Source organism: Nipponia nippon, unplaced genomic scaffold, assembly GCF_047370975.1.
Source record: "Nipponia nippon isolate SJK-2023a ecotype South Korea unplaced genomic scaffold, ASM4737097v1 scaffold_6, whole genome shotgun sequence".
NCBI lineage: Eukaryota > Metazoa > Chordata > Aves > Pelecaniformes > Threskiornithidae > Nipponia > Nipponia nippon.
Window position 1 is genome coordinate 49739284 of NW_028262380.1, and position 26862 is coordinate 49766145.

Sequence of the window (26862 nt, forward strand, 5' to 3'; positions counted from 1 at the left end):
TCTTCAGAATGCCAGGTGACTCACATCTTAAAATATGAATTTTGGATGCTGATCTCTAAACTATCAAATAATACGCATTAAAATATGACGCGTTTCAAGAATAGACAAGTACTGGGCTGCCTGTTCTGTGGAATACTAGCTTAGAGTTGCACAACTTTTAAGCATGTGCTCAAAGCTAATAGGGGAGGGTTATCTCAGCTTGCAGCAATTTATTGGTATATACCAACATTATTAAACAAATCAAATTTTTACACCTCTGAATTAGTCCCTTTTATGATGTTTCTAGATCTTGTAATCTTTGTTTTACGATAAAGTGCAAGAGGCCTTTTTGGGAATAATTCATTTTGTGGTACTTAAGAAAAATCCAATGCATGTGAGAAGCAATTGTTACATTCACTTTCCCAGAATTTTTTATTTCTGTGTGACTGTTGGGCAGAATTACTAGTGTCACTGGAGGAAAATATTTTGTTAATAGGCTAATTTCAAATGTGTTTCTATAGAAAATCAGTACTTGCAACAAAATCATTGAGGTTTAAGAATGTTCTCTTGTTAGGTGTCTTTATGTGGACTGGGTAAACAATTTGGGGATTCTTTCATCATAAAGAGTGACAAGGGACCACAAAATATTCCAAGAGCAAGCTATTGAGTTTTTCAGTGGTATCTTAAGAGAAATAAATACTGTTATTTGCCTGGTACGCTTCTTCTGTTTTTATAGAGGTTGTTCTTTTATGGTTGAGTGTGTTACAATCTTTTATTTTAATAAGTAATTTTCTTTCTCTTTGCGTCATTTCATCCCCCTAGTCTCCAAATTCCTCCCAAAGTGCAGACCTATGCACTTACTTGCACTCACCATAAAGTCTAATTCCTAAATTGGAAGCAGCGTCATCTTTATTGCTGTCAGTGACTTCACAGGATGAATTAATTAAGAAAGGATTTTTCTTGTTTGTTTGTTTTAAAGCTGCATTAGTTTCCTGTGATACAGAAGTGGGAGTATCTTCTGCTGATATTGCTACTCAGCACTTTATTGTGAATCCATGTCTCACGCACATTAAATAAGACACAACTTCCAAGTGCATAATGCATACGGTTACACTGGAGACATTTGTTGTTGAGGTTTGCCATCTCAACAGTCTAAACATATCGTTTTGGGTGCGCAAATTCAGAAAACTTCTAACTGCCCAATGGGACAGGATTGTTGGGTTGGCAGGGAGGATAGGAAGGGTGACATTTGCCGTGTTTTACATGCAAGAATAAATAATCTTACTATATAGCATAGTAGATGGAGATTCTGCCTTTTGGAATAAGGTAGGGTATGATTTCTCAAAAATTGTAAATGATTATCTGAAATGTATATAACAAAGGGTGGTTCTGCAACACATGGTTTTGTACTGTGTAGGTCAAAGGAAATTGCTTAAATGGTGGAAATGATATCCCCCACAGTCATAGCCTCAAATTTTCCTGCCTGTGGCCAAGAATGCGCAAGTTTAGGAAACTGTTGTTCAACAGTAAAAAAAATCCAAACTGAACAAGCCAAATGCCCTGTAGAAAACATAAAGAAAATGGTTCTTTTTATGTTATTCTTAGAAAGCCTTTTATCATGATTGTCTTAGCCACTCAACAGCAATATTCCTCTGTGCATATCTTAGGTCTCCAGGCATGGAGTGTGCCCCTAATTAGTGTGGTAAGGGGCATGTTGTGACAGGTAAGCGTACCTACACACAGGTGTTCAAAGCTGGAGGCTCTTTTGGTGCTGGATGTGCTGGTCCACAAGCAGGGCAAGCACCTAAGGAGAAAAATAATTGAATACATTTGGATCTTGATATGATGCATTGATGTTTATAAGATGCTCTGTTAATACAGTGTAGGGGCCACGGGTCTATTCACACATGTCTAACTGTATGGCATTTATTGCATGTTGTGTATCAGCACCCTATGGCAGGCAGACATAACTGTAAGCCTGAGCTCTGTTGTCTAGTTGAGGAATATGCAGAGCCTCTACAGGCATGCTGAGTCTCTGATTTGGGAAGAAAAAGATAGTACTATGCTCTTGAAAGATAATATCCTTTTACCTGCAATGCTAGCAACATCAGAGAAATGTTTTTCAGGAATGTAGATCTAATATTTCTGAAATGCCTAGAGAGGAAGGTATTTTGTGGTTATAAATCTTTTGTCTATCAAAAAGTTGAGTCAATTGGTATTTTCCTCATGAAAGTATAAAAAAAATTAAGTATTAGGGCTCATCTTGAGTAGCTGCCACTGTGATTCTGGCGGTGTGCGGATACCTATGTCTGCTTGTACCTGAAGTACATAATCTAAGAACTATATTGCACTGATCAGCTGAGATGTCTTGTATGAAGATGTGGGGATTCAGGAGTTGCTCATTTCTTGAAAAAAATGCTTTAGAAACAATTGTATCCTAAATTTCCTTCTTAAACAAGTGTGGTAGAAGGTATGAATGTGGTAACATATGCATATGCTGTGTGTATTTGATTGCTTATATACTTTGTTTATCATTCATGGCCTGAGAACAAGACGGGCTCCTGGTGCTGAGTTTGGTCTAGGTTCTTATAACATGGACCTTTTTGAGAAGTGATGAGAGCTTACACAGTCTGTTTCCTTTCTCTTATTTCTGCATCAGCCCCACTCTTATGCTGGCCCATCTGTTCACATTGGTGCGCGCACACTTTTGCTGTTGCACTGGAAGAGTAACATAGGAGCAGGAGTGAGGGGGTGGAAATTCAGAGTAACAAAAATAAATCAGCAGCAAATGTGGCACTGGCAAATATGGCCTCTGTTGTCCAGTAAATTCTTTTTTCACTTATATATTGTACAAGTGCAGAAAAGGCTTTAAAGGTGACAAAAGTTTATTGTTAATCTCTTCAGCAAGTTAAAGAATATGGTCTTTGGATAATTACAAGCTTTATGGTAGTCAGTAGGTTTCAAGGTTAAATACTCAACCACAGAGGTTTAATGCATTCTTACGTATGTGTTGGGGTCCCCCCCAGCCGTGTATCAGTCATGCTTAAGAGTGGGGGAAAAAGCGTTACTCCAAGTATAAAAAAAATGCAGAAATACTTTGTGCTTACAAGGCCTGGTTACTGTTTAGTCTTAAAACTGGCAGACTAGTGTAATTTCATTTGGGAGGGTTATAATGTATTTTTTTCCCTGCAATGTACTGCTCTGGAATTCAGCAGCACACTGTAGACTTTAAAGCAAGTATAAAAACTGTCTGCCTTTACAGTTATAAACTTGGAGCGTGTCCTGGTTTTGTGGCCTTTTGGAGTAAAGGGAAAGCTATATGTAACCTAAACTAAAAAAGTTTCTTCCAAGCCTCTCATTCATCTCTCCTTTAGCCTTCTGCCTTTTAAACAACTGATAAGGGACTCTGCTGTCAATACTAAAATCCTAAAATACATAAATAAATGTTCAGTTTTATGGGTCTTGTTGTATAGCAGTTCCTAATAAAATCGAATGAAATTTATAGTAGATCCTATACAGTGGAATTAATTTGCATTGTTCTGACTCCTTATCTGAGAGAAGTGCTAAAAAGAAGGAAGAGTCACTGTGAGCCACAGTGTGCCTTAACAGAATGGAAGACAAAAAGATTGCAATATCAATAGCAGTTATTGCTTATCTCGGTGCAAATAAAGCAACTAGCATTGAAAATCCAGCACAAATGCAGATCTTTTTCCCAGAAAATGTGCAGTTTAGTTTGAGTGAGGGCCCCATCTACACTGGCAATTTGAAATGGAAATTTGGGGCTCTTGATCTGATGCAGTTGGCTAACGGAGACTGTTGCACCATTTAGCTATGATCAGCTGGGTAATAGTCAAGATACATGTTACTAAAATAGTGGTAGGACCCATTGCATTTCTACATGATGCCTTGTAATGTTGCTGCATTGATCTTAGCATCTAGGTTTGTTAAGGCCTGGAAGCTTACAAAAGTATGCTCATTGGGGATTAATGCATTCAGATTAGGGCAAGTTGTTTAGCCTCTTTCAACAGTTGCCTGTTCTGAGAATATGACTTCTCTGTATATTTTGTATTTTGGTCTTGCCAGCACTGCTTAAGAGCCCACTGTTCCCATTGCTTGGTTCATCTAGAGGCTTGCCATTGTCACAGAAATATTGTTATAAGCATCGCATGCTACTTTTCATTATGAAAGCACTACTGTGCCATCAGGGGCTAAAACCAACAGAGATGGAGACGGTTGCTCTAATACATGTCTTTCTGAAGAGTGTTACAATGTCCTGCCCCCTCTGGTGGCTGCTCAATTCAAGACCCATAATTAAGATGAAAAACACAGTATTTTCCAGAAATGGAAATGCTATGTGCCCCCCTTTGCTCCCTTCAGCCCATTCAGCTTTTAAAAGAGATCAAGCTGTGGCATGGGGTTAAGAGTAGGAAGTTACCTACCTTGGGAGCTAATTGTGTTGGAAGTTCCCCAGTGGCTTTGCAGGTTCGAAGCAGCAGAATGTGTGTTAACTTTCCACTCGTTTCTCAACAGCATTTCATGTTTATACTTAAATTTTTTTCTAGTGAGAGCACACTTTGCAGTTGAAGTCACTCTTAGCAACAAGATACTTTGAAGAAGCTTGCAAAATAAACAGAGAAAAACAATGGCTCTGGTGTGAGTTGTTGCCTTTTTCCTTTTCTTTGCTTGTCTTCCAGAGACAAGAGTGAATGACTTAAAAGCTATTGCTTTCTGCTTTGGTGGTCTTTTTGGCAAAAACTTAAGCTCTTCTGAGTTTGTGGAGCAACTGAAATAACCTTGAGTCAGTTATTTTTCTCCTGATGGTTATGTTTATATTTTCCTTGAGAAGAAAAACTGTTCTATCATATTAAAAGCAAACAAACAAAGAATATAATTTTCCCATGCTTGAAGGGTAAGAGAATCACCAGTTAAAGAAACCTGACCCTTTCTAAAAGCAACTGAAACATGGCATTTCTGTCTGCCACTCAATCTTTGAATGCTGAAAAAAAGCATAATGAGTCCACACTACTGGTGAAATATACACAGCACGATTTTGTAAATAAACACTAGATTTGCCAAACAGTTGTGGCATGAATAGCCGATCTTTGTGTCCTGATGTTTTCCTTGATTCTTCTGCGGTGCTTAAAACTTGGCACCAGTCTTCCCAACCTCAGCCAGGAGTCTCTGACTTCTTCCACCTCATCTGCTCCACCTGCCAGCTCCTTGACTTCTTGCACTGTATCCTGCTGCTGAACAAGGATAATATATTTCTCCTGCACTGGCTGTATTTGTATAAGGGCAGCAAAGGTTTTGTAAAGAGTAGATGCTAGCATGAAGTGGAGAAAATTCTTTAAGTCTGGACTGCAGGAGGTTGGAGAGGATGGTCGGTTCTTACAGATTGAGAGACTGCAAGTCTGGCTATGCGAACTGTGGATTGGAGGACAGGCAGAAAGAACTTTTTTCTGTCTGCAGAAGAACCACCTTCGTGGTGTATGTCTGTGCTATCTGAACTAGCTGGCAAAATCTGCAGTAGTAAAATTAGAGAGATGATAGCACCACGCCACCTCTAGGGTAGTTGTCAGTAAACCGCGAACAGATCTGCCATGCTAGCACAAAGCCTGAACTACACGCTGTTCTCCTCTAACTATCAGGTTAGGGAGATGATGCTGATTTTCAAGAACAGTTCATTAACCAAAATAAATTTAGAATCAAACAATCCAGTTTTCTAGCTTGTGAGTACTAGCTGCTTAGGAATTCCTAGCTTATTTGACTACACTTGCATACACAATAAGGAATTGTATTGCTTTAGCAATGCAATGATAGGGAGAATAGTACTGGTGTCTCATCTGTGGAAGCTTGTGTCTGGAAGGTAGTATCTGCCACTGGAAGTTGAATTTTTTTCCCATAAATTTCCCATGCTGGAGTGCGGACTGCCTTGTTTGTTCATTGTGCATGCTAGTCCAGCAAACGTTCGATGTTTGCTCTAATCTGACACGCGGTTTTGGCTTCCAGAGTTTAGAATTGAAGGATATACAGTATTGTGCTAGAAAGACATCATGTCCCATAAAGTTTTATAGCAATTTATGTCTTCGATATAGAGGAAAATCTGTAGTGCAGGATTTGATTTTCAGATCTTTGCATCTATACAGTCTTCTTGCTTATTTTTGTTAGAAAATACTACAAACAGGTCTCTCGGTTGTTGAGGTAACATGTATAGAGTAAAAGAGAATCAGCTGTGGGCATGCACTTTTGTCACCCAACTTTTGCAAGCCAAGGTTTTGCCTGCAGAATGCAGGAATGGGATCTGCATGTGTATGTGTTTAAATGTAACATGTGCGTGTGTATTAAAAAAAAAAAAAAGATTTGTGTGTTTCTTCTGGACTTTCATATTTTGGAGGTGTGTCACATTACTTGAATTGGTGCGCGTACATAATGCCAAAACAGCATATAGAATTGCAAAAGTTAAGCACTAAATTGAAAGATTCAGCTCTTTGAGTATCTTGTTACAAATGATACTAAATCAAATTTAAAAGATTAAGTTCACAATAACCTTAAACAGGTGCAGGTTTTATTTCTACTTTAAAATGCTAACTACGTGCTTGTAGGATTACGTTTCCCTTTGTTCTTTTTAGTGAGACCAGTGTGCATGTGCACGATGTGCTTTCACTAAGTTTAGCAGTAAATAAAATGTGTAAAAACAAAGGTAGTATTTCCTGTTTCAACATTTCAATGAAACAAAAGGGCAAAGGGAATCGCATTGATTTTCTGAACGAGGAGGTTGCAGCCATGTGGCTGGGCTGTGGTGGATCTGCTGACTGGACGTGGGCTGAGGGGGAGAGCTCCCAGACGCTGTGTTCACATGTGCTCTGAGTCCTTTTCTTCCTTCTCGCTGGTTTATTCACACAATCTTTTTAGAAGTGGGAAGGTTTCATCTGAATACTATTAGGTTGTGGCTGCGTACGTAACAGGGAACATTGATAACAAGCAACAGATGGCAAGCAGTTTTCAGTAGGAAGTCCTGCCTTATTTTTTTCAATGCTCACAGGTAAGGAGGTTACATGAACAAATGATAAGGATGGAAGGAGCCTTTCTGTGCGTGTTTGAACAACTGTTGTTGCAACTCTGGTTTGAGCTATACCATGCTGTTTCTAGCTAACAGAGTAGCACACAGTGTGATGAAATGGAGATCGCTGTGAGCCAGAAACACAATAAATTATACACTGTGTGGCTATGACAGCTCAATAGGAGCACCTATGGATGGAAAAAGCATTAGATACTTCTTTGAGCACTGTTGACGTGCAATGATTTTTTACCACTTTAATGAAAACATGATCAAATGAGCACATAAAACTTGGAAAAGAAAATATTTCTTCTGTACATGAGATAAAACCACACAAACAAATGTGTGCTATTAAGAGAAGAAGTTTTATTTCAAATGCAGAGCTTTAAGGTGAAAAATGCAATCTGTGTATACAAAATTTTTTTAGGAAGACTTATTCTTCTGTATAGACAAGCTTTTCAGTAAAGTGCTTACTAACACAGGAAAAATAGCTTTCTGTTTAAAATACACACAGAAGCAATCAGAAGCAAAATTACCATGGTCAGTGGAGATTATATATAGCTGTAAGAATACCCTTCTAATTGCATAGTGGATCTTTCTGTAATAAATGATTAAGACCCCCTCCAATTTTAGAATATTTGTATTTCAGGAGGACACAAATCTCAATTGCTTCTTTCAGGTAGTTCAAAAGTCATGCGGTAAGAGATATTCTGGACTTACAATGTAACTGATAATATGTGAATTTTAATAACACAGTAGTTGATTATCATACAAGCATTACAAAATTTTACTCTTAGGAGAAGTATTTTATACTTTCTTTGCATATTGGAGCTTTCAAAAAAAAAACCTTTAGAAATGTATCTAGAGATGGCTTTAGCAACTGATAAATTGTTCAGCCAAATAAGTTTATCTGAGTTGATATGATTGTACTGTGTACATTTCTATTTGCGAGTCAATCTCATTAGTGCAAATAAGCAACTTGAAATACAGGATAAACAAAACCCTTTCTAAAAACAGAGAAAGATTCAGTATCTAGAACACTCAGAAGTCGAAGAGTTAATGATGGGGCTGCACTGGATTCAGTGTATTTGCAGATGTTGCTGCAACCAACTGCTGATTTTTGTCCCATCCTGTCAGGGAACTCTGCCAGCCGTGATTCATGGAATGATTTTTTTGCGCTGAGTAATCTGTGGTTTTTCTTTTTCCTCTTCCCTCTCCCTTATTTTTACCCTAAACTAAAGTCCTATTCATTTCAGCTAAAGGGAGGGGAAGCTTCCAAAGCATTAATAACAAAACATTAAATACACTGTGTTTTGAGTAGAGGAATTTTAACAAACGTTAAACTTGCAGTAATTTTACTTGGTCTTCAGGCAGAGTAGTCCAGAGCAGGAAAACAGTTTTATAACAGAATCAGCTTTTGGTTTTGCTAGTCATACAGTGTCACAGTTGTTTTAAGACTTCTGTACTAGTATTACTAAAGAACATCCAACTTTTGTGCTGATATTATGCCTCCTTTCTCACAGATCGCTCTGAAAGAAATAAACCAGACTGCCGCTCTTCAGGGTAAGAACCATATTTCTGTATTTATTCTTCCCTTCTTCTCCTTTTTTTCCTTAATTTTTTCCTTTTATGGGATGAACTAGGAAATTAGCCAGAAAAATAAAAATGCCATTCTTCTACTTCTCTGCTTTGGTAACAGTAATGAAATACCAAAATAACTTTGTGTTAAAGGTAATTGTTTTATATTCCTTATGGGCAAAATTTTCCAAGGACTTAACAGGGCTTACTACACTATAATTGTGTGCACTTAAAATCCAAAGGCTTTTTTATGTATCAGGTACAGGGTTGTCTGGTAAAACTGTGGTTTCAGACAAGAAGCCCTCATGACTGTTTGCTTCTGTAGCAAGGAAAATAATTCCATTAACTGTGGTCCCATCATACCTAATGTTTCAAAACCGAGAGAAGCAAACGAATGGGTATTAAACAAAACGCACACACAAACATTTTGTGTTTGTTTAGAATTTCCAGCAGCAATTGCCATGAACTTCTAAGCTATTGATTTGCAAGGCCACATTTTCCCTTAAGCTTCTGAATATTCTGTAGTTCTCCTTCTTATCCTCTCATTTTTTAAAAAAATCTCTTTCTCTTTTGCCTTATTTCCAATCTCTCTCTCTCAATTCTACACTAGGGAATAGGATCTCGTCCATATTCTGTGGTGGATAATGGGATTTTAATGAAGTAAAGTGATGGAGCAGACCAGCTAACACTGGCTCTCCCACTCCTTTGTGAAAAGCCTTTCCAAAGGATGCCCCTGGTGTCCAGCCTTCTGACATGACATGGCCTTTTCGTTTGATTTTTACAGTCTGATTTTTTTTTTTGTTACATTTTTACAGTACAGTGGGGTAGCTTTCATAGCTAGAAGAACAGAGGGAACTGTAGCCTCTTCTTATAGCACAGCTGATGTGTTATATCTACCATGTGACGTGATGGAAGAGAGGATGCTTTTCCCTTCCCTCCCCTATCCGCAACAGCACTGCAGCTGTTTCCAGCATTGTGTTTAAGTTGCAGGGGAGTATTGCCTTTGTCTTTGATTACTTATACCTACTTAAAACGTCAATCACTGTATTTCCTTTTATAATTAAAAACACTTAACTTTTTTTCTTAAAATGACGCAGTTACAGTCTACGTGTTTGAACTTTTATTAGATCATGTCATATTACAATAATGTCAAATAAATCCAAGTCATTATCAAAAGGAAATCTAATTTTATCAATAAGGCTGAAACAGTTTCAGTCTGTTCCCCTTTCTTCTGGCTGGTCCTTCCTACCAGTACCTTTTTGCTCTCGAGTGTGTTTTAGAAGTTCTAATTTGGAACCAAAAGCAAAGTAAAACTTGAGATTTTTTCCATGGAATTGGAATTTCAAATGTGGACCAGCCCTGACAATAACACACTGCCCTAAGTTGTCTGGGTTACAGATTCCAAATTCTCACATGGAAAGCACAGAGAAATTAACAATATAATGTAGGTTGCTCATAATGTTGAGAAATATGCAGCTTTCAATAGTCTTTCATTCCTGTCAGTAGTACGTGTGCTTTCTAACCATATCTGTCTCTTCTGCCCCCTCCTCAGTCTCACTGGCCATCATGTCATGATAGTTCTGCTTTCCAGGATGAGCTATGAGGAACAAAAGACATTGTTTAAAGGGTAATGTGGTTTTGTGCATGTCTCGCTGATGCTTCTAGGCTAGAGCAGGAGCAGCCTGCCTTACTTAGATGACGTACTCTGATAATTGATACTGCTACACTCTGTGGTTCATCTCTCATTATAGTTGGAAGCATAATCCTGTGGTGACAAATTGCTGGGTGAGATTCTTATCCCCCGTCTGGCTATATCATGCCTGGGAAAAGAGCTGCAGCCACTTGAAGACCAGAGCCCCTTGCTGTAAGACCTGAGGGAAAACTAAATAGTGATGTGTGCAAGACTTAATTAAAGTGCAAAGCACACTTCTCTTGTAACATGGGCAGCATTTCAGAGCTGTTTGAGTTCCACTGGGGAAAGTTTTATGGCTTATGCCATTTTATGATGAGCTACTACACCCACGACACTTTCATCTCTAGGGGCAGCTCATGACAAGGGAAAGAGAAAATAGAATGGCTCAAAGGCATCTTGTCTACTTTTTCCTTAAGCTGCATGTTGTGGGATGCATCTCTTAAAAGTACAATGTACCACCCCTCTCGTGATCTAAAGTGGAACAAAAATGACCCTGTAGGTCTTTGTACTTGGACTCGAGGTCTAGTAACAAGAATTTTGCGCTAGAATTACTATAAAATAATGGAGGTGGACACAGGGATACTAGCTGACCAGATGAAGACATATGCAATGAGCCTTAAGAAAGGTAGATATCCTAAGATGAAATAGCGGGTGTAGATATTTCCAAGAGAGAGCCAGAGTAGTAGAAGTTTATTTCATACAAAGCCCTGGTAAGATCTTGCCCAGAAGTCCGTCCAATCTAATCACAAATGTGGAACACTGGGATAAGAAAAGAAAAAAAAAAGAAAAGTCCAAACACCACCACCACCTCTGCTTCCTCAGGCTCTGTAAGGTTAAGTTTTAGTCTGGAACATGATCAGCTTAATAAAAAGATCACATGACAATATTTCTTATGACTGCAGGGGTCTAAAGCTTGTCCTTTCCAACACCATGTTCTTATATGTTTCTGTGTCTGTGTATTTCTAGATCAGCTTGTGCTTGAGTCTTTGCAGTATTAGGGATGAAAAGCTCATATACAATGAGACAGGAACAGTTTCACCAGTTTTAAAATGCAGTTCGAACATAATTCATTTGCAATGAGAAGCATATAAAAAACTGTTCTAGATAGAACAGTATATAAATGATCTTTAATATAGTTCCTTTTATTATTGGATGATGCCATTTAGATAATGCAGAGTGAAACATATTTATAGTGGTATCAGGAACTCTGACAAATATTCTAGTTTTGTTACTAGCCTATCAAATGTTTAGTATGGGAGAAATGCTACAGGAAGGTGGAGTATTCTGAGTGGTGATACTGGGATCTAATATGACACTGGGAAGAAATTTGGGGAGTGGATGAACCAAAGACCATAGATAATGATTTAAAAAGAGGGAAACAGACACTAGATAATGCTTACAAAACGTGTATTAGTAAACTCTCTTTTGCCTCTTTTGGCGATTAGCAACCATCTGCCATGGCAGGAGAGTTCAGATAAAGTGAGGAGTAGCAGAAAAGGCCCTGTGGATATCTTTTTCATGTACCACTCTGCACTGATTTTAGGTTAAATATTAGCACATTAGTAAGATCAAAACAGATGTTCCCTGAATCCAAATAATACCTATTGCTATGTTAAATTTTTATCAAGAGACATTTAATTTCATGACCTAATATTAACCATCCTTCAATTGTTACATTTCAGACAGTATTAAAAATGTCTGTACTGGCAGCAGTGATCTGTAATTATCACTATTGATTTACTGTCAGGTCACGCACTGTTGGCTCTGATAGCTTCAGGTCATGCACTGCTGTAACACAGGTCAATTAGCACAAAAGAAGTAGACCCTTTAGTCTTATGCCTCTAAATGTTTTTACACTGAAAATTATGTGATAGTAGTAGAATAGAAGATTTCAGGCATCGACATATTTCCAGTTAATCCCTGAACACAGTAAAGCTCGTAGGAGGAGCTAGATTAATTTCATTATGCTTTTTTTTTTTTTTTTTTCCTTTGGGGTAAGGATTATGGATCAAAAAATCCTGAAACACAGTCTTGTAATATGATATAATTCATTGTAGTTGCCCTGACCTTGGAGATGAGAGGATGAAGGTAGCTAAACACTGCAACAATTTATTGAGAGATTTAGTAGCGTATCAATCACTTGAAGTCAAGTAAAAGATTCTGATTTTTAAAATCTAGACGTCTACTGTGAAAGCTTGCCCTCAAAATGGGGAGGGGGAAGAAAATAATTAGTTCATTTCTGGCAATAGATTCTAGGTTTTAGTGGCGTATAGTCTGTCTGCTGATTGTAATGTACTGAAGTTCTTTTACAGCTGGTTGCCTTCATTTGATTGAACTAAATTGGGCTTTTTTATTTAAAATACATCAAGTCAACAATTCAAATAGACACAACCCTTCTTTTGTTCCTTTATAAAGAAGCACTTGAAGTGGCTGATCAAAGGGGCTACAGATCCCTTTAGTGAGGATCTGGTAAATCAAGCTATCATTTTTATGAATGGTATTTTGTATCTTACTTTGATTTTAGTTTTTTTTTTCATGTAGCAGAATTCCATTAGTGAAAGCTTCTCTGCATTTCTATTTCCTCTGCTATATAATGTTGATCTTGTGAAATTGTGTTTAATAAATATTACAGTAATGGTCTGACTGTATCGTAAGAATGTGTTTTCCCAGATCATCTGTGAAGCCTGAAAGATGCCTTTTAATTAAGATCTTAAGCCTTTAACAGAGCGTGAAGGGAGTCTTAAGGCACAGGCCTGAGAACATAGTGGAACTGTCCTAACTTTATAGTTAAACCAATGTGCTTTTACAAATCAATATGCTTTTGAGGTACTGAGAAAACAGACTGTAACAGGATTTTCTATGTTGTAACCATTATGGTCAGTCTGCGGTCAGTCATTTAATAATTCCAGCTTTGCATATCTGAAGGGGAATATGCAGAGATCTTGCTAGCTCCTAGCCCCTGAAGCCCGGGGTTCTAGTTTGAAGGCTCTCACAAATTGCTGCTGACATTTGTGCACATAACAACTTGAGCTGTTTTGTCCTGGGGAGTAATTTTACTGCTAATTTTGTAGGCCACTTAACAGATATCGTGTATTTTAGGTAAATTTAAAGTCCAGGCTACTGTATTGGAATTGGGCATTGAGAAGAGTGAGAGGTGCTCTTGTAACCCTACCGAAGACCTCTACTTCTCTGTTGTGCTTTAGTCAAATGGGCAGAGTGGAGAGACTTCTGATGCTACTTCTGCTTCTGTACTGAGAAACCACAGAACGATGGGAATGTTGGTGGGAAGGGACCTCTGCAGCTCATGTAGTCAAACATCTTGCTCATAGTGGAAAGATGCTAACACTAGATCAGGCCAATGATGTCTTTTTCTAGAGAAGTCCTGAAAAACTCCCAGGAGAGAAAGATTGAGCCCACTTATTTTCAGCCTGCTTATGGGCTGCTTGTCTGTCTCATACTAACTTGATTTCCAAATTATAATGCTGTGGAAGACAGTGTCAAAAGAACCAGTCTAAATCTAGTTCTTTAGTTCAAACACTGGACTACTTAATATCCAAAAGGACCAGATTCCTTCCCACAAGCATACTGAAATACAGTTTTTCATTGCTGTCGTTCAAATGCCTTGTGTTGTCCACTGGCAACGTCTGCATTACCTTGTCCATGCAGCTGTTCCACATGGGAAAATTTCAGGCCTTTGCCCACCCAGCCAGTGTTACAGGCTGTAATACAGATCTGAAGTTTGAGACTTTGAACCTTGCTGACACTCCATCTGAAAGAGAAGGGTTGTGTGTAGAGGAAAGAGTGAATGTTGGGGAGTGACGCATTTTACTGTTACATTCTTATTCTTTATATTTAGCTTTTACAATTTTTAAGGCTAGGGAGTAGCAGGTTACTCCTAGTTTAAGCATACTTTCAGGTTGTGAAAAGAGGAATGTCCTGCTTTTGTACACTCCCAGTAGGTCAGAAGTTGATGTAATAAAAGTGTCTAGTCTCCTTCCCAAACCCTTGGGGTGCAGTTTCACAATTGCCCTGAGCTGAGCTAAGCCTGTGCCACTCCAGAAGGAAGGATCTCATTCCCTCCTTTGGGCTGTTATCAGTGCTCATGTGTTTAGTTGGATCAGAAGGCTGATCTCCAGGGAAGAAAACAGCTGTGCCTCTGCTTTATAGATGAAGCAGGTTCAGCAAAGGGGGGCAGAGTGATTTCTTGCAAGTCACACAATAAGTCAATGGCAGAACTGGAAGCAGGAGCTCAGTGTTGTGACTTCTGTTGTTGGTATCTAAAAAGCAGGATCATGTGGCTCCATTTTTTCCATTCTGAGAGCTAAATTTTGGGCTCAGTCACTCAGAGAGTGGTGTAATCCCACTGGTTAAGTGTGATTTTAAACTGGTGAAACTTAAGATTGGAATCCACTTACGTGTCTTTCTTTTGTTTATCATGTGTTTCTGGTCAGCAGCACATGCTGTGCACGTCAGAAATGTTCCTCCTGGGAGCAGAATAAGCTGGAGCAATTCTGTGCAGCATATTTCTTTGACAGCTTCTTTGCCACAATAAATCATTATGTTTAATTTGTTCTTTGCAATGTTAGTTTTCCCTGCTCAGTTTATACTTATCTGTAAATGAGAAAAAAAATCACAGGTAGAGGAGAGGAATAAATGGCAGCTTAGTTGTTGGCAATTAGGGATCATGTGGGTATCTGGAGCCTGTTGCTGCGGGTGTTTTGTTTTAACACCGCCAATTCATCACTGTTGTGTTGGGGATTTTTGGCTATTCGTCTCACAGATAGCAGTAAAGACTTATTGTGAAGGGTGCATCCTAGCCAGCCTTCCATACTCCTTATTTCTAAACAGAGAAGAGGGATTTGTTTTAATAAAAGAGCGCTCTGTTCCTGGTTTCTGCAAAGGGAATTTTGAAGGACTGTTTGCTTTGGTGCCCTGAACAACTCCTTCCGTTGTCTGGGCTGCTCTCCAGTGCTTATGCTAATTCATAATGGAAAATAATGCTGAGAATGGGATGGTTGTTGAAGGAATAAAGAGAAAAAGGTTGACCCTCCTTCTTCACTGAAAGAATTTCAGAGCTTCTTTGGGCATCTTGTGTACGTGAGCAAGTTTCAGTGTCCCATCACCTTTTGGAGGAGACTCCTGTAGAAGGTACTGAGGACCATCCAGACACAAGGCCGCTCTCTTTGTGCGTTAGGAGAATTGCTTGGGGTATAAACGACCATGATAGACCTTAGTTCTAGAAAAGGTGGTTTTGGGAAGCACACAATTACACGTCACAGTTTTTTTAATCATGGAGCTTTCCTTTTAAAGGTCATTTTGAGAAGATTTCACTTTTTCCCTATAAAATGGCAATAATTCTCTTTAAAACAACCATATGGCTTTGTCTTTTAACCCTGCTCTGAGATGGATGGAAGATGTGGGGAGAACTGGAATTCTCTGTTTATAAGTAACGTGTGATGGGCCAAATTATTCAGTCATGGTTATAATACTGCTTCTTTGTGATTATTCTTTTTTCTTCCCAAGACATTTCAATGACAAATAGCACATGAAGTTCATCTGGTGGATGGGAAAGAGGGCTGCAAGAGAATTCTTTCCAAAGGTATTTGTAATAGTCTCAAAGAAAACAGAAGGAGGAGGAGGAGCTGCTAAGGGAAGCCAATGGGATATGTGTCAGGGCTGAGGAGGCAGGCTCAGCAGGGTGTAAACTTCCAGCTCAGAAGTAGTTGTAGTTCGGTTCTGTCTGAAAGAATTTCATGTTGATATTTTAAGAGTGCTGGAGCTGATACTTGAGCTTTGGTTTATTTCCCTAAGGATTTGTGTAGGTTTCTGTCTAGGCTCAGGTCAGTGTCTCCATTTCCCTTCACCTCTGGAATTTGAGTGGGAGAGCTCAGTTTGCAGTTATATTGTGTTGGTTTCCATGGCCTCTTACTCCGATGTGCACAAGAGAGAAGAGATTGTTACTTCTTCCTTTTTTTTGTTCTTTTTCTGTACTACTCACCTACTTTGTCATTTCATTGTGAGTTATTCTTTGGTGTCTGCAGATCATTCTAGTATAGGTAATCGGTTACCTTAAGTAGCATCTGATTTGTCAGGTTGAACATTGAAATGATTGATCAAGAACTCTTTCAAAGCATGTTACAGTTGCATCCTCACTATGTCATGGAGGAAAAATATTCCTAGTGAGGCCTGTCACATTGATAGTTTCTTCCTTCTTACTGTATTTCTGTCTAAGGCTTGCTGTGCAGTTTGCACAGCTGTATTTTAGGCTCTGATCCTGTCATTTGTGAGACATTGCATTTCTGATTTTGCTACAAAGTTTCTCTTTTCAGAAGTGGTATTTTGCTCAGTGCAGGTATCACCATTTGAATTTAGGCCATGTTTACATATGGGATTTGTCCTAGTTTTCGTCATCTGTGACATACCACAGGCTCAACTGAGCTAGTGCTAGCCCTTAGTGCAGACAAGAATGAGCTGCTTTTGCATCTGTTTCCAACTACTTCAGCTTCAGGAAGAGAACTAAGATTCAGTGGTACAAAAAGTCAAGTTGCCTGTTCCTGTGGAGGCTACACCCAAGGCAGGTCACAGGCAGGTCCCTTGCTACAGAGGACTGAAATTAGACCACGCAACCCTAAATGTGGAAAGTATTCATGTAAGTATGGTCTTTATAAGTATGCATAGCCACATCTTAATCTTGGGAGTGTTGTTACGAAAGGTTTGTCATCTGTTGTGGGTATAGTGGACATTCCCATCTCCTGAGGCTTGAGGCAAAGGTTGAGTTCTAATTAAAGAGAAGGTCCAAATCTAATCATAGTGTTCCAACCACAAACAATGATTACTTTGTTAAATCTCTCTTTGATCTACAACATAATACCTAGTTCAAGCAAAAGAAGTACATCAGTGATCTCCTGTTATATTAAGCAATATTTTTGCTTGGAATAAATGCTTAGTGGAAAGAACTAGCTTTGGTTTTACTATTATAATTCTTCTATTCCAGGTCATCTGGACTTCTGCTTCCCCATCCCCTCACACATGGGCACCTAGTATTAGTACAGTATTAGTTCAAACAATCCTGATATCATTTTATAACTGGACCAGTTCAGGAAGTTTCCCTCATCTCCCAAGAACGCAGTTTCTTTTGGGCAACTGCTTTTAAGACCATAGTGTTGTTTTATTACCTGGTTTCCACTGCCCCTTCTAAAATACTAGGTCCATGAGTAGCTAAAGGCATGTAGTGCTCCTGACGGGTAAAGGTTGGACAGCTAGGAAGGAAGAGAACAGTATCATGGGACAAGTACAGTAATGTCAGCTGCAGGAGAGGCTTTCTCACCACACCTTACTGGTGTATAGGACAGAAGATTATTTGCATTACTGCCCAATCTATCTTCTTCCTTCTGAGGCTGTTGACAAGGAAATGTGTTAAATGAATATTTTACAGTGTGAACAGACTACCAATGCTTTCTGTTAATAACAGCATTTATTTTTTTCCGCCTAGGACAGATCTGAAATGATAACACAGATTCTCTGTATTTCCTTTAATTACTGTCCCTATAGTGTCTTTTGTAGATTTTTTAAAAATTATGTCTGTTAGTATTTGAATTGACAAAATGTGCTGCTTAGTGCAGTAACTGCCTTGCTGTAGGTGCTAAACAGGTATTTTGCTTAGTGTAATACAGATGTACTTGAATGGTGATACAAAACGAAATCGTTAATGTTCTTGGAGGGTGTAAAATAGAAATTGCCAAGATTATTTTCACATTTAAAAAAAAAAAGTAGGATTTTCAAACGTCTTTAAAAAGTACACAACCCAAGATCTGTCATTTTATCTTAAGATTTATCTTATTAGAACAACTGAAGTAACTGGAAAAAATGGTGAAGCTTTCAAACAGGTGACCTCCTTCCATCCTGAAGGACAACTAAGGGTGTAAAAATGGCCTTTGTGGAGCAGACCAAAAGTCCACCTATTCCAGTATTCTCATTCTGTCTTTGCTTATGTGTGAAGTAGAAGCCTAAGGAAGAAGATAAGGAAAAAACAAGCATGCATTGGAAGGTATCCAGCATCCAGATTTGTGTGTCTCGGGGCCTCTGAGAGAGGCAATGCTTTGTATTTAATAGCCCTCAGTGGGTTTTCTTTAGGGTTTTTTGAATTCATATACACTTTTAGCACCCACAGTGTTCTGTGGCAAGCAGTGCCACAGCTTAACCTCGTGTTGCATGCTGAAAAGTCTCTTTGACTCTTTTGAACTTGGTGTCTGCCAGTTTTAGATAATGCTTTCTATGTCCTGTGGTGTAAGAGAGTGAGCTGTCATTCCCTATAGCTTTGCTGCTTCTTGAGAAAGGTAAAATGCCATTGTTCTGGGTTTAAATAGATCATGTTAATCAATTAGGCAGTCTTAAGGAAAAGGTCACTATTACTTTTGGAGACCCAGAGGCATGTTAGCAAGGGGGGAGGGGGATAAGGTTGTTGGCTGACATGAGAAGAAGGGCAGGAACAATTTAGTGCCTTTGGAGTTAAGAGCTTTGCTGAGACTGGAGGTTAGAGAAATTACCTGTTATGTTATCTGAATCCAGAGCTTTTAAGTTGCACTGGAGATTTTTTTTTTAAATAATATTTTCTAAGCCTGTCTTTGTAAATATTTGGGATCAAGGGTCAGAGGTCAGAGAGGAAGTGGTTGTTACGAGAGAAGGGTAATTCCACTGATGGGTGATTTTTCTGTCCTTTCAGTTGCCTGAGTAAGGTGAACCTGATACTTTGTGGCTCTTAATTTCCTCTGCCTAGTTTACCTGATGGCATATGGTGCATTGATTGAAGTGCATGGAGGAGCATGTGAAAGAGTAATGTGTTCTGGGGATTCTTACAGGCTAGGGAGGGGCATTGATTTCTGTGGCTGTGAAATGTTTTGGCAAGGTATTTCTTATGACTGTTGTTCTGGAAAGGTCCGGTTCAATCTGTTCTACAAGGTGTTTGTTTCTGAAGCTAAATTTAGTTGAGTGGGGAAAGGTGATGATAGTGATTATTTCTTCCAAGCTATAACCATCCATTAGAGGCTGCGGTATTTACTGATTTGCCATATAATTTGAGGTCCATGATGTTGTAAGACAGCCAGGGTATATGACTGAGGGTCGAGGAAGTTCCTTTTGTCTTCTAGTATGTTTGCATGGTGACTTGTTCAAAGATGGGATCTGTTTCACTGGAGAAGCGTCCCCAGTGGTTAAAGGCCTTCTCTTGGTTGTTGAGGTAGGAATTTTGAGTGCTCTTACAGCAAATTCAGTGCTGTGCCCACCTATCAGGGTTTTGCAGTGTGTTTGGGATAGATGCAAGTTTTGTAGGCGTAAGTGTGATTTTAAAAATCTGTTTGGCTCTGATTGTTGATGCTTCTGTTTCACCCTTGGAAAAGAATTTGAGTACCTAAAAACTTGACTGTTTTTCCCCAACTTAGACTAACAAAGATATTACCTTTACCTATATGCTGTACCTTACCTACATCCTTGTAGAATCAGAATTACAAGACTTGAAAAATAATCTCTGATGCGTACCTTTTGGGAATGGTTGACATTAATCTCAGAGTTGCTGGATCTTTGTGAGTGAATAAAAAGGACTGCAGTTTAAGGTCATATTTAAACTTGGAGGTAAACACTGTAGACCTAGAGATGTATGAATATATGGTTTTTTGTTATGTAGTGTAAGTTTCTGAGGAATCATTTTCTGTATTTTGTAACCAAAAGCTCTGTTGGTATCTATGGTATAAAGAGAAGGAAGTGTTTCAGTGTTTTTGGAGGAGGGGCAAGGGAAGAGTGTATTGGTAAACATGCCGTTTCTCTGACTGAGCTGCATGCAGGGCACTTTCTGGAAAGACAGGTCTGGTGAAGGGTATGGTTATGAGATTTTATTTTACAATTTCTGTGCGCTGTGCATTCTGTAAGGGCCACTGTTCATGGACCTCGTACTGTAGGGTGTAACTGGGCGAGTCAACAGTCCATTGGAACAAGATGTGATGACGCATGAAGACAGTTTTACTTTTGTGAGGCTTTAACATGGGAGGGTTAAAAATGAGTGTTTCTGCTGCTTCTTAAATGATTTATTTTATTTATAAATATAAATGTCCAGTTTGAAGCCAGTATGTCCCTTTATACGGATGACCTTGTAATATTCTTACACGCATTTTTTTTGCTGCTGGTTCACATTTACAGTGTAGAAGGGGTTTTGGTTTTTGTTTTTAAGTGCTGAATTAAGACTTCACTATATTTGATGCATATGTATTAATGCATCTGTTTTATAGACTGTCCCTTGGCAACAAATGTCTTTGCTCTCAACATACATCTAGAATTAAAACAATGAGGAAATTCCTTTTCTTTCCTCATTCAGCTAAAGCTTAAACTCCAGCGCATTTCACGCTGCTTATTTGACTTGGATGGTCTATGAAGAAGTTGAATTAGGCTAAAGGAACATGGAAATCCTGTGGGATGGGACTTGTCAAAGAGCTCAGCATTGGCCATTGTCGTACTTTGAAATTCTCAAAGGTGCTCAGCTGATTTTTTGGCACTGAGGTCGCACCAGCATCGAACACTTCTTGTAATCCCACTTCTGTGGCTTAGGTTGAACTTTACATTTTGGGTGCTTCTCAAACAGCTGGCTTTTATATTACAGGGCTGGAATTGTGTGCTGTTAATCTCTGACTAGGCAGGATCCAGATGCTATCTTAACTGCTGAGTGTAGAAGCTATTTGGTACTGTCCCTTGGAAGTGAGACTCAATTATCCATCTGCCGGAGGCCTTAAGCTGCCTCAAGATTCCCCAGGAGCTCCTTCCTCATACATACACTCATTTCCTCCTCAAAGGATGCACAACAATTGAAGCAAATGGGCCTGTATTTTACAGATTATTTTTACACTGGAAACAGAAAGACCTAGGCAAAATAAGAAACACCTATACCTTGTTCCCTTGGTTTGATTACTGAAGTCTTTGAAGTCTGTATGCTTGCCAGCACCTGAGCATTCTCCTCCAGATTCCTCACCTCCAGCTCATGCATCCTGTGGGTCCTGCTGGGTTCTTGCTCTTTCAGTCAACACCCTTTAGTTCCTGCTTGTTCCTCTCTGGAGCCAGGCGCTGTTGTGTTTCTGTTCCTAAGCTTCTTAGCCTCTATGTTTTCAAAAGGCCGGATGAAATACACCCGTCTTTTCATTACTTTGGGTGATTTCCCCCTGCATCCGCTATTCTTTTCTCTTTGCTGATCTGCAAGTAACTGGTTTAGTAGGGATTTAAGATACTCACTGTTGCAAAGCAAAGTGTTATCTGTTTTGTTAGTAATCATTATTAATGCTTCTAGTCATATGAGGACATTCACATACCACTTTGCCCCTTTACAAAACTTCAAAAACAACCTTAACACTATACTTAGATGTTCTATGAAGTACACAGACTATTTGAAGAAAATCTAATATCCATACTTTATAATAGTTAAAGCCCTGTAAAGATAGCTTGAATCCTGTGGATCCAGATCTACAGTTTTCTTTATGCCTTTGTCCTGCTCATCCTTCATGATTAAACCAGCTTTTATCCCCCTGTGATGTCAGTTACAAAGGTTCTAGAGCTCATTCAGCCACCAGATTGTATTTGATGTACAGAGATGTATGAAGCAAGCAGAATGTCCTGTCAGTGGCTAGAGAGGGCTTTGATTTACTGAATGAGATGCTACTCTACTGCAAATAATTGAAACAAAGAAGTATTCTTCAGAAACAAGCTTTGTTTTGTATTGTTTAACTGTAGAAGTAGGGCACTGTCATCTTTCCCCATTTGCGAATGCAGAAACTCCGTAGACTTTAATGATAAAGAATTTCCATCAGAAGAAGCTGCAGTTTACAGCTAAGTTGTTTTATCTGAAAGAGCTGGTTTTTCCCTTCAGTTTTTTAACCCTTACTTTTGTGTCTGAATATAGTGCTGGCTGGGCCCAAATATCCTGTCACTATCACTATGACAATTCAGTGATACTTGCATTTACATTTATAGTGCTGCATTGCTATTATGCTGTTATGAAAATTATAGGTGCTTTCTACTGCTGGAAGTATTTACTACCGAGGTTAAGTTGTCATTAAAGCATAAATACTGTTTATTAGTGATTAATCAAAACATGCTAGCAGGGTTATCCTAACAGTGAGTAAAAATATGTTGATAGATGGCATAGAGGAGAATATTCTTAGCTGTTACAGGAGGGCCAAACTCTTCAATAAGCAGAGCCCTCCATTCTTGTAACATACATTTTATTGGGAGCTGAAATCAGTAAATATAAAATGAAGACTGAGAATAACTTGAATCATGCTCTGAGGATTTGCCTTTCTGGAATGGTCCTGTTCATACAGTCATCTTTGGGGGCAAGGTGCCGTTCAGGTCAGGTTGTTGTCTGAAAGAAAATGCTAGAAAATCTATCTAGCATGTCTGTAGCTCTGGATCAGGAAGGAGTTAATTCAGGGTACACATGAGCTGAGTGACTCAGATTCATAAAAAATATGGGAGGTGTTTCAGCTTCAAGACCTAAGCTGGACATTATTAAGTGTGGAGGCTGTTGCAACCTCATGACTTGTAGTTTGCTGTGGGAATTGGAGTGTGAAATGTTATCATCTGCTGCCATGATCTGCTTTGACTTCCTGCCTGTGTTCTGCCTTAAAATTGAAGGTTCAGTTGCTGAAAAATGATCCCCAAGTATGACAGTGACAAGCACATGAATATGTAATAAGTGGTTGAAGAAACAGCTAGAGAGCAATTCCTGAAAGGATTTCCCTATGCTGATCAATGTGAGCTGTTTTAATTAGCTGAGCAGCTGGATTTTAGCTGCTGCTTAACTACATCCTCACTTGTCCAGCCAGTGGGAAGTTGCAGTTGTGGCATTCATTAAGTGATGCAGAAGTAGACACCGTCAGCATAGAGATGAGGGTTGAATTGTCCCCGGACTTAATTACTGGTTCAGGATTACTTGCTTTTGGGGCTGGACCCAAGAGAGAAGTAAAGTGGTACCGTGGTGAGTCTGATTTCCTAGATGACCAGATCTGTCCTGTTGAGCATGTGATTTCTTGGGTGACTGGATCTTTATTAGCCTTCTGTACCTGCAGGGCCATGACAATACCCCATGATTCAGCAGAGAACGTGAGAGTGCGTCTTCAATTTACAGAGAGACCGCTGTGGTGCCAGGCTGCTGCCAGCTGCTTTTTTCTGGTGCTTCTCTGATCTCCCAGCGAGCCAGTCTGGACGACCAACACCAACAGGAAAAAAAAAAAAAAGTGGATCAACGGATACTGAAGGGTGAGAAGAACAGCTGACCCAAGGCATAGTCAGCGTTTGGTGATTTGCTGTCAGATTAGCTGCAGAGTCACAGACTTAAGGTTTGTTTTTGTGAGTAGAGGCTGAGCTGCTTACCCCAAGAACTGCCACTGGCCTCCCCGGCCGTCTGCTCCCACCACTTCTCCAGTGTCACCCTGGTGCTTGCGTGGCTCCAGCTGGAGCAGTTGGCCTGTCTGGCTGAAAAGTCATCGGGATGTTTGGGATGGGTTTGTTGTTAGCAAAATCACGTGGCTGATCCAGCAGACTTGTGACCATGTCGGCACCAACACAAGAGAGCTGGTGGAAATGGTGAGCGGGGGGAAGGTGGGACTACTGGCTGCACAGTCTCCACTTCTCTTACGCTAATGGGGTCTGTGTGTCACGTAATCTAATTTACACATCTTGGTTGGAGGACTGGGAGTCCTCTGCAGTGGAGGCATTGAAGAGGTTGAGCACTGTGGATACATTTTCAGTGTAGATTCATTTAATCCGCAGGATTAATACAGTTCTCTCTACTGCATCCACATCATGAAGGTGGGATAGCTGTGACTCTTCTGTCCTAACTTTGGGAGCTTTTTGGTCGAACTAATAGGTCTACCTTTGGCCCTCTATCAGCGTGATGGTAAATCTGATCTTTTGCACCACCCTTAATTTAACTATAAAATTGCTAACATCTTTCTGTGACTCAGTCTGCAGTGAAATCATTTAGGTGGCATTTTAAACATTTTGTGTTTGGAATAATGTCTTCTAATAAGTTTTTAAAATGTTACACTGTAGTACACTGTCTGTTATACAGACGGCATGATTTCTAAAGTAACTGAGAGGAATATATCATGCCTTTTATTAAAATGGTGTTTTGCCTCACAGTAATTTCAACATCAGCTATCTAAAAATTCTTGGCTCACATTCCGAGAAGTCACAGGACATCAGAAATAGCAACATTTTAACTTTTTTTTACTCTGTGTGTGTAAGACAGGATCAATAACCATCACAATTAAAAATATGTTAAAAATCTTTTACACAGGTGTGTGAACCTAAGGACTGATAATTTAAGAAAAGCTTCATATAACATGACATGAAGGATAAATTTTGAGACTTTGCAGCAGATGCTTAAGTATATTAATTTTTTAGAACAAGCAATCATTCTTTTTCTCCCCCCCCCCCCCCGCTTTTGTGTATGTCTAGAGTGATGTATGAAAAAAGCGCAATCAGTTTTCCTGTAGAATATTCATTGTTATGTCAGTTTAGATAAGGAAACCAAAGGTCCTGGTTCTGATAAAGGGAGCAGGCATTGTGGAGGATGGCTCGATTCCCACTGAGAATCCCATGCAAGCCAATAGGAGACTGGTGGAAGTGGATGAAGGAGAGATGCTGAGACAGGACTGAAGCTTGGGATGTCTTTTGTATTGCAAGCAGTACCACAACTGGTAGGGCAGAAGACTGTAGATAGCCTGGGGATACCCCCCCTAAATGGCTATTGGTATGCTCACAGGCAGGAGGGAGCAGTCACAAGCCAGTACTGCCTGTGCTCTCCAGAGGCAGGTAAAGCCCACCACTCCCCTGCCTGTTTGTGCTCAGCAGCAGAGCTGGCTCACCATCAGCTGGCTGGTGGGAACATGTCCATGAGGTGCCCTCAGCTGGGCTGGAGCCACTGCTGCTCCTGAAACAGCTAAAAGACGTGTGGATGAAAGGTAGCCAGGACCTCCTGGCCTCTTTGCTTGGGTAATGTGTGACTTGAACACTGTCCTGCTCCGGGCACACACAAATCCCTGGCCTGCTCGCTCGGAGGTGCTTGCATGATTTGAGCATTATTCTACTTGAAAAGCACCTCCCCTCTGCTCACACAGCTCACAGAGGGACTGTTCAGGTGAGTGATACTCGCGTAGTCGCTGTGTTGGGTCAGGAGTCACCCCGCAGGAGAGGGCCTTTGAGAAATACTGTAGCTACACTGAAGTTGTGTTTGAAGAGAGACACTGCTCAGTGCAAGCAGAAGTGTTGGAGCAGAGCCCATAATGAGGGAGAGAACATGGTTTATACGCAGTAAGTGTACTTACTCCACTAAACAGTTTACAGCTCTTTGCCCAGTCTAGTTTGCGGCAATTTTATTTCCCCGATACACAGACCTAAAATATGCTTTTGAAGCGTTTTCCTCAAGTGTTTGTATTTAGAAAAACCTGTCCTTGAAACCCAGAATAAAGCCTGTCAGGAAGAGTGAGTAGGTGTTTAACAACTTCAAACACACCACTCCAGGTTCTTTATCTTTCAGAAATGGTGACCCATGGGACCCTTTTCATATTACTGCCGGCTTAAAGTACCCAACTGCTTTCAGCATAGCAGGTACAGCAGCTTACAGATCTCCTCTGAACCTATTGAGTGGGTTTCTTTGGGTGCGCAGAGGGCCCAACAGAGGTGGGTTAGTTGCCCCTTTTGAGGGGCTGGCAGGCGAAGCTTAAGGAAGCTGCTGCCTCAGCTGGAAATGAAACAAAGTTTGCACTTTAACAGTGAGCGAGGTCTAGGATAAATGTGCTCTGGTTGTCCACTCCTGCATGCTAAATCGTGGCGGGGGTGGAAGAATAGTTTGCATCTTTAGTTATTCCATATTAGGTGTGGCTGGGGCAGCGTTGGAGCTAGCGTTTATCAGAGTCTTTAACGCTCAGAAACTTCCTGCTGTCTGCACTGTTTTCTTCCAGCAATATGAGTTTGGACTTTGCTTATGTACATTGCAGGGCAACACAGGAGCTGCTGTCCCCCAGCCCCAGGGGCTAGTTATTGTCACGTTGTCCCCTCGGGTGTTCTGATGTAACTGTCGGGGAAGTCGTGCTGGGACCAGGATCAGAGGTCCCACGCAGATTAAACTTCTTCCCTCTTCGTTTTTCCTTGACATGTGCGTTTGTGGGGATTTTGCGTGTGCTCTGGTTCGTTGCTGTGCCTTATGGACAGGAGGAGGAGGTGGGAAAGAGGCAGGAATTCCACACAGTAGAGTGATTGCTGCGGCTCCTACCTCATCAAATAGGAGAATTTAATTTGATTTGGTTATGTTAATTATTTAGATGGCTTGAGAGAAAATGTGTTAATAACTGTGGAGCAGAGGAGGATATTAGTAACCTTATCACTTCTCTCTTTGCAAGACAGGACAAGAGACCAGAAATTGTTACCTGTGGAACAGGGAGGGGTTAGCTCAGCATAAGGTATGGGCAAAATCACCAGCTGCCCCAAGAAAAGCGTCTTATTTAAATTACTGGGGTTT

General features: G+C 39.9%; 1 protein-coding gene across 5 annotated transcripts in view; it reads left to right on the forward strand.

Annotated features, from left to right (window-relative positions):
* Window positions 1–26862, forward strand: part of SH3D19 (SH3 domain containing 19) — an 86095-nt gene that overhangs the window by 10996 nt on the left and 48237 nt on the right. For 3 of the 5 annotated variants that reach the window (XM_087736304.1, XM_087736306.1, XM_087736305.1), the window contains exon 2: window positions 8560–8599. In XM_087736304.1, the coding sequence (XP_087592430.1) occupies window positions 8560–8599 (40 nt within the window). Of the gene's footprint in view, window positions 1–8559; window positions 8600–10177; window positions 10242–23873; window positions 23925–26862 lie in introns of those variants that run through there. The other 2 variants (XM_087736307.1, XM_009474721.2) reach the window with 2 other exon arrangements.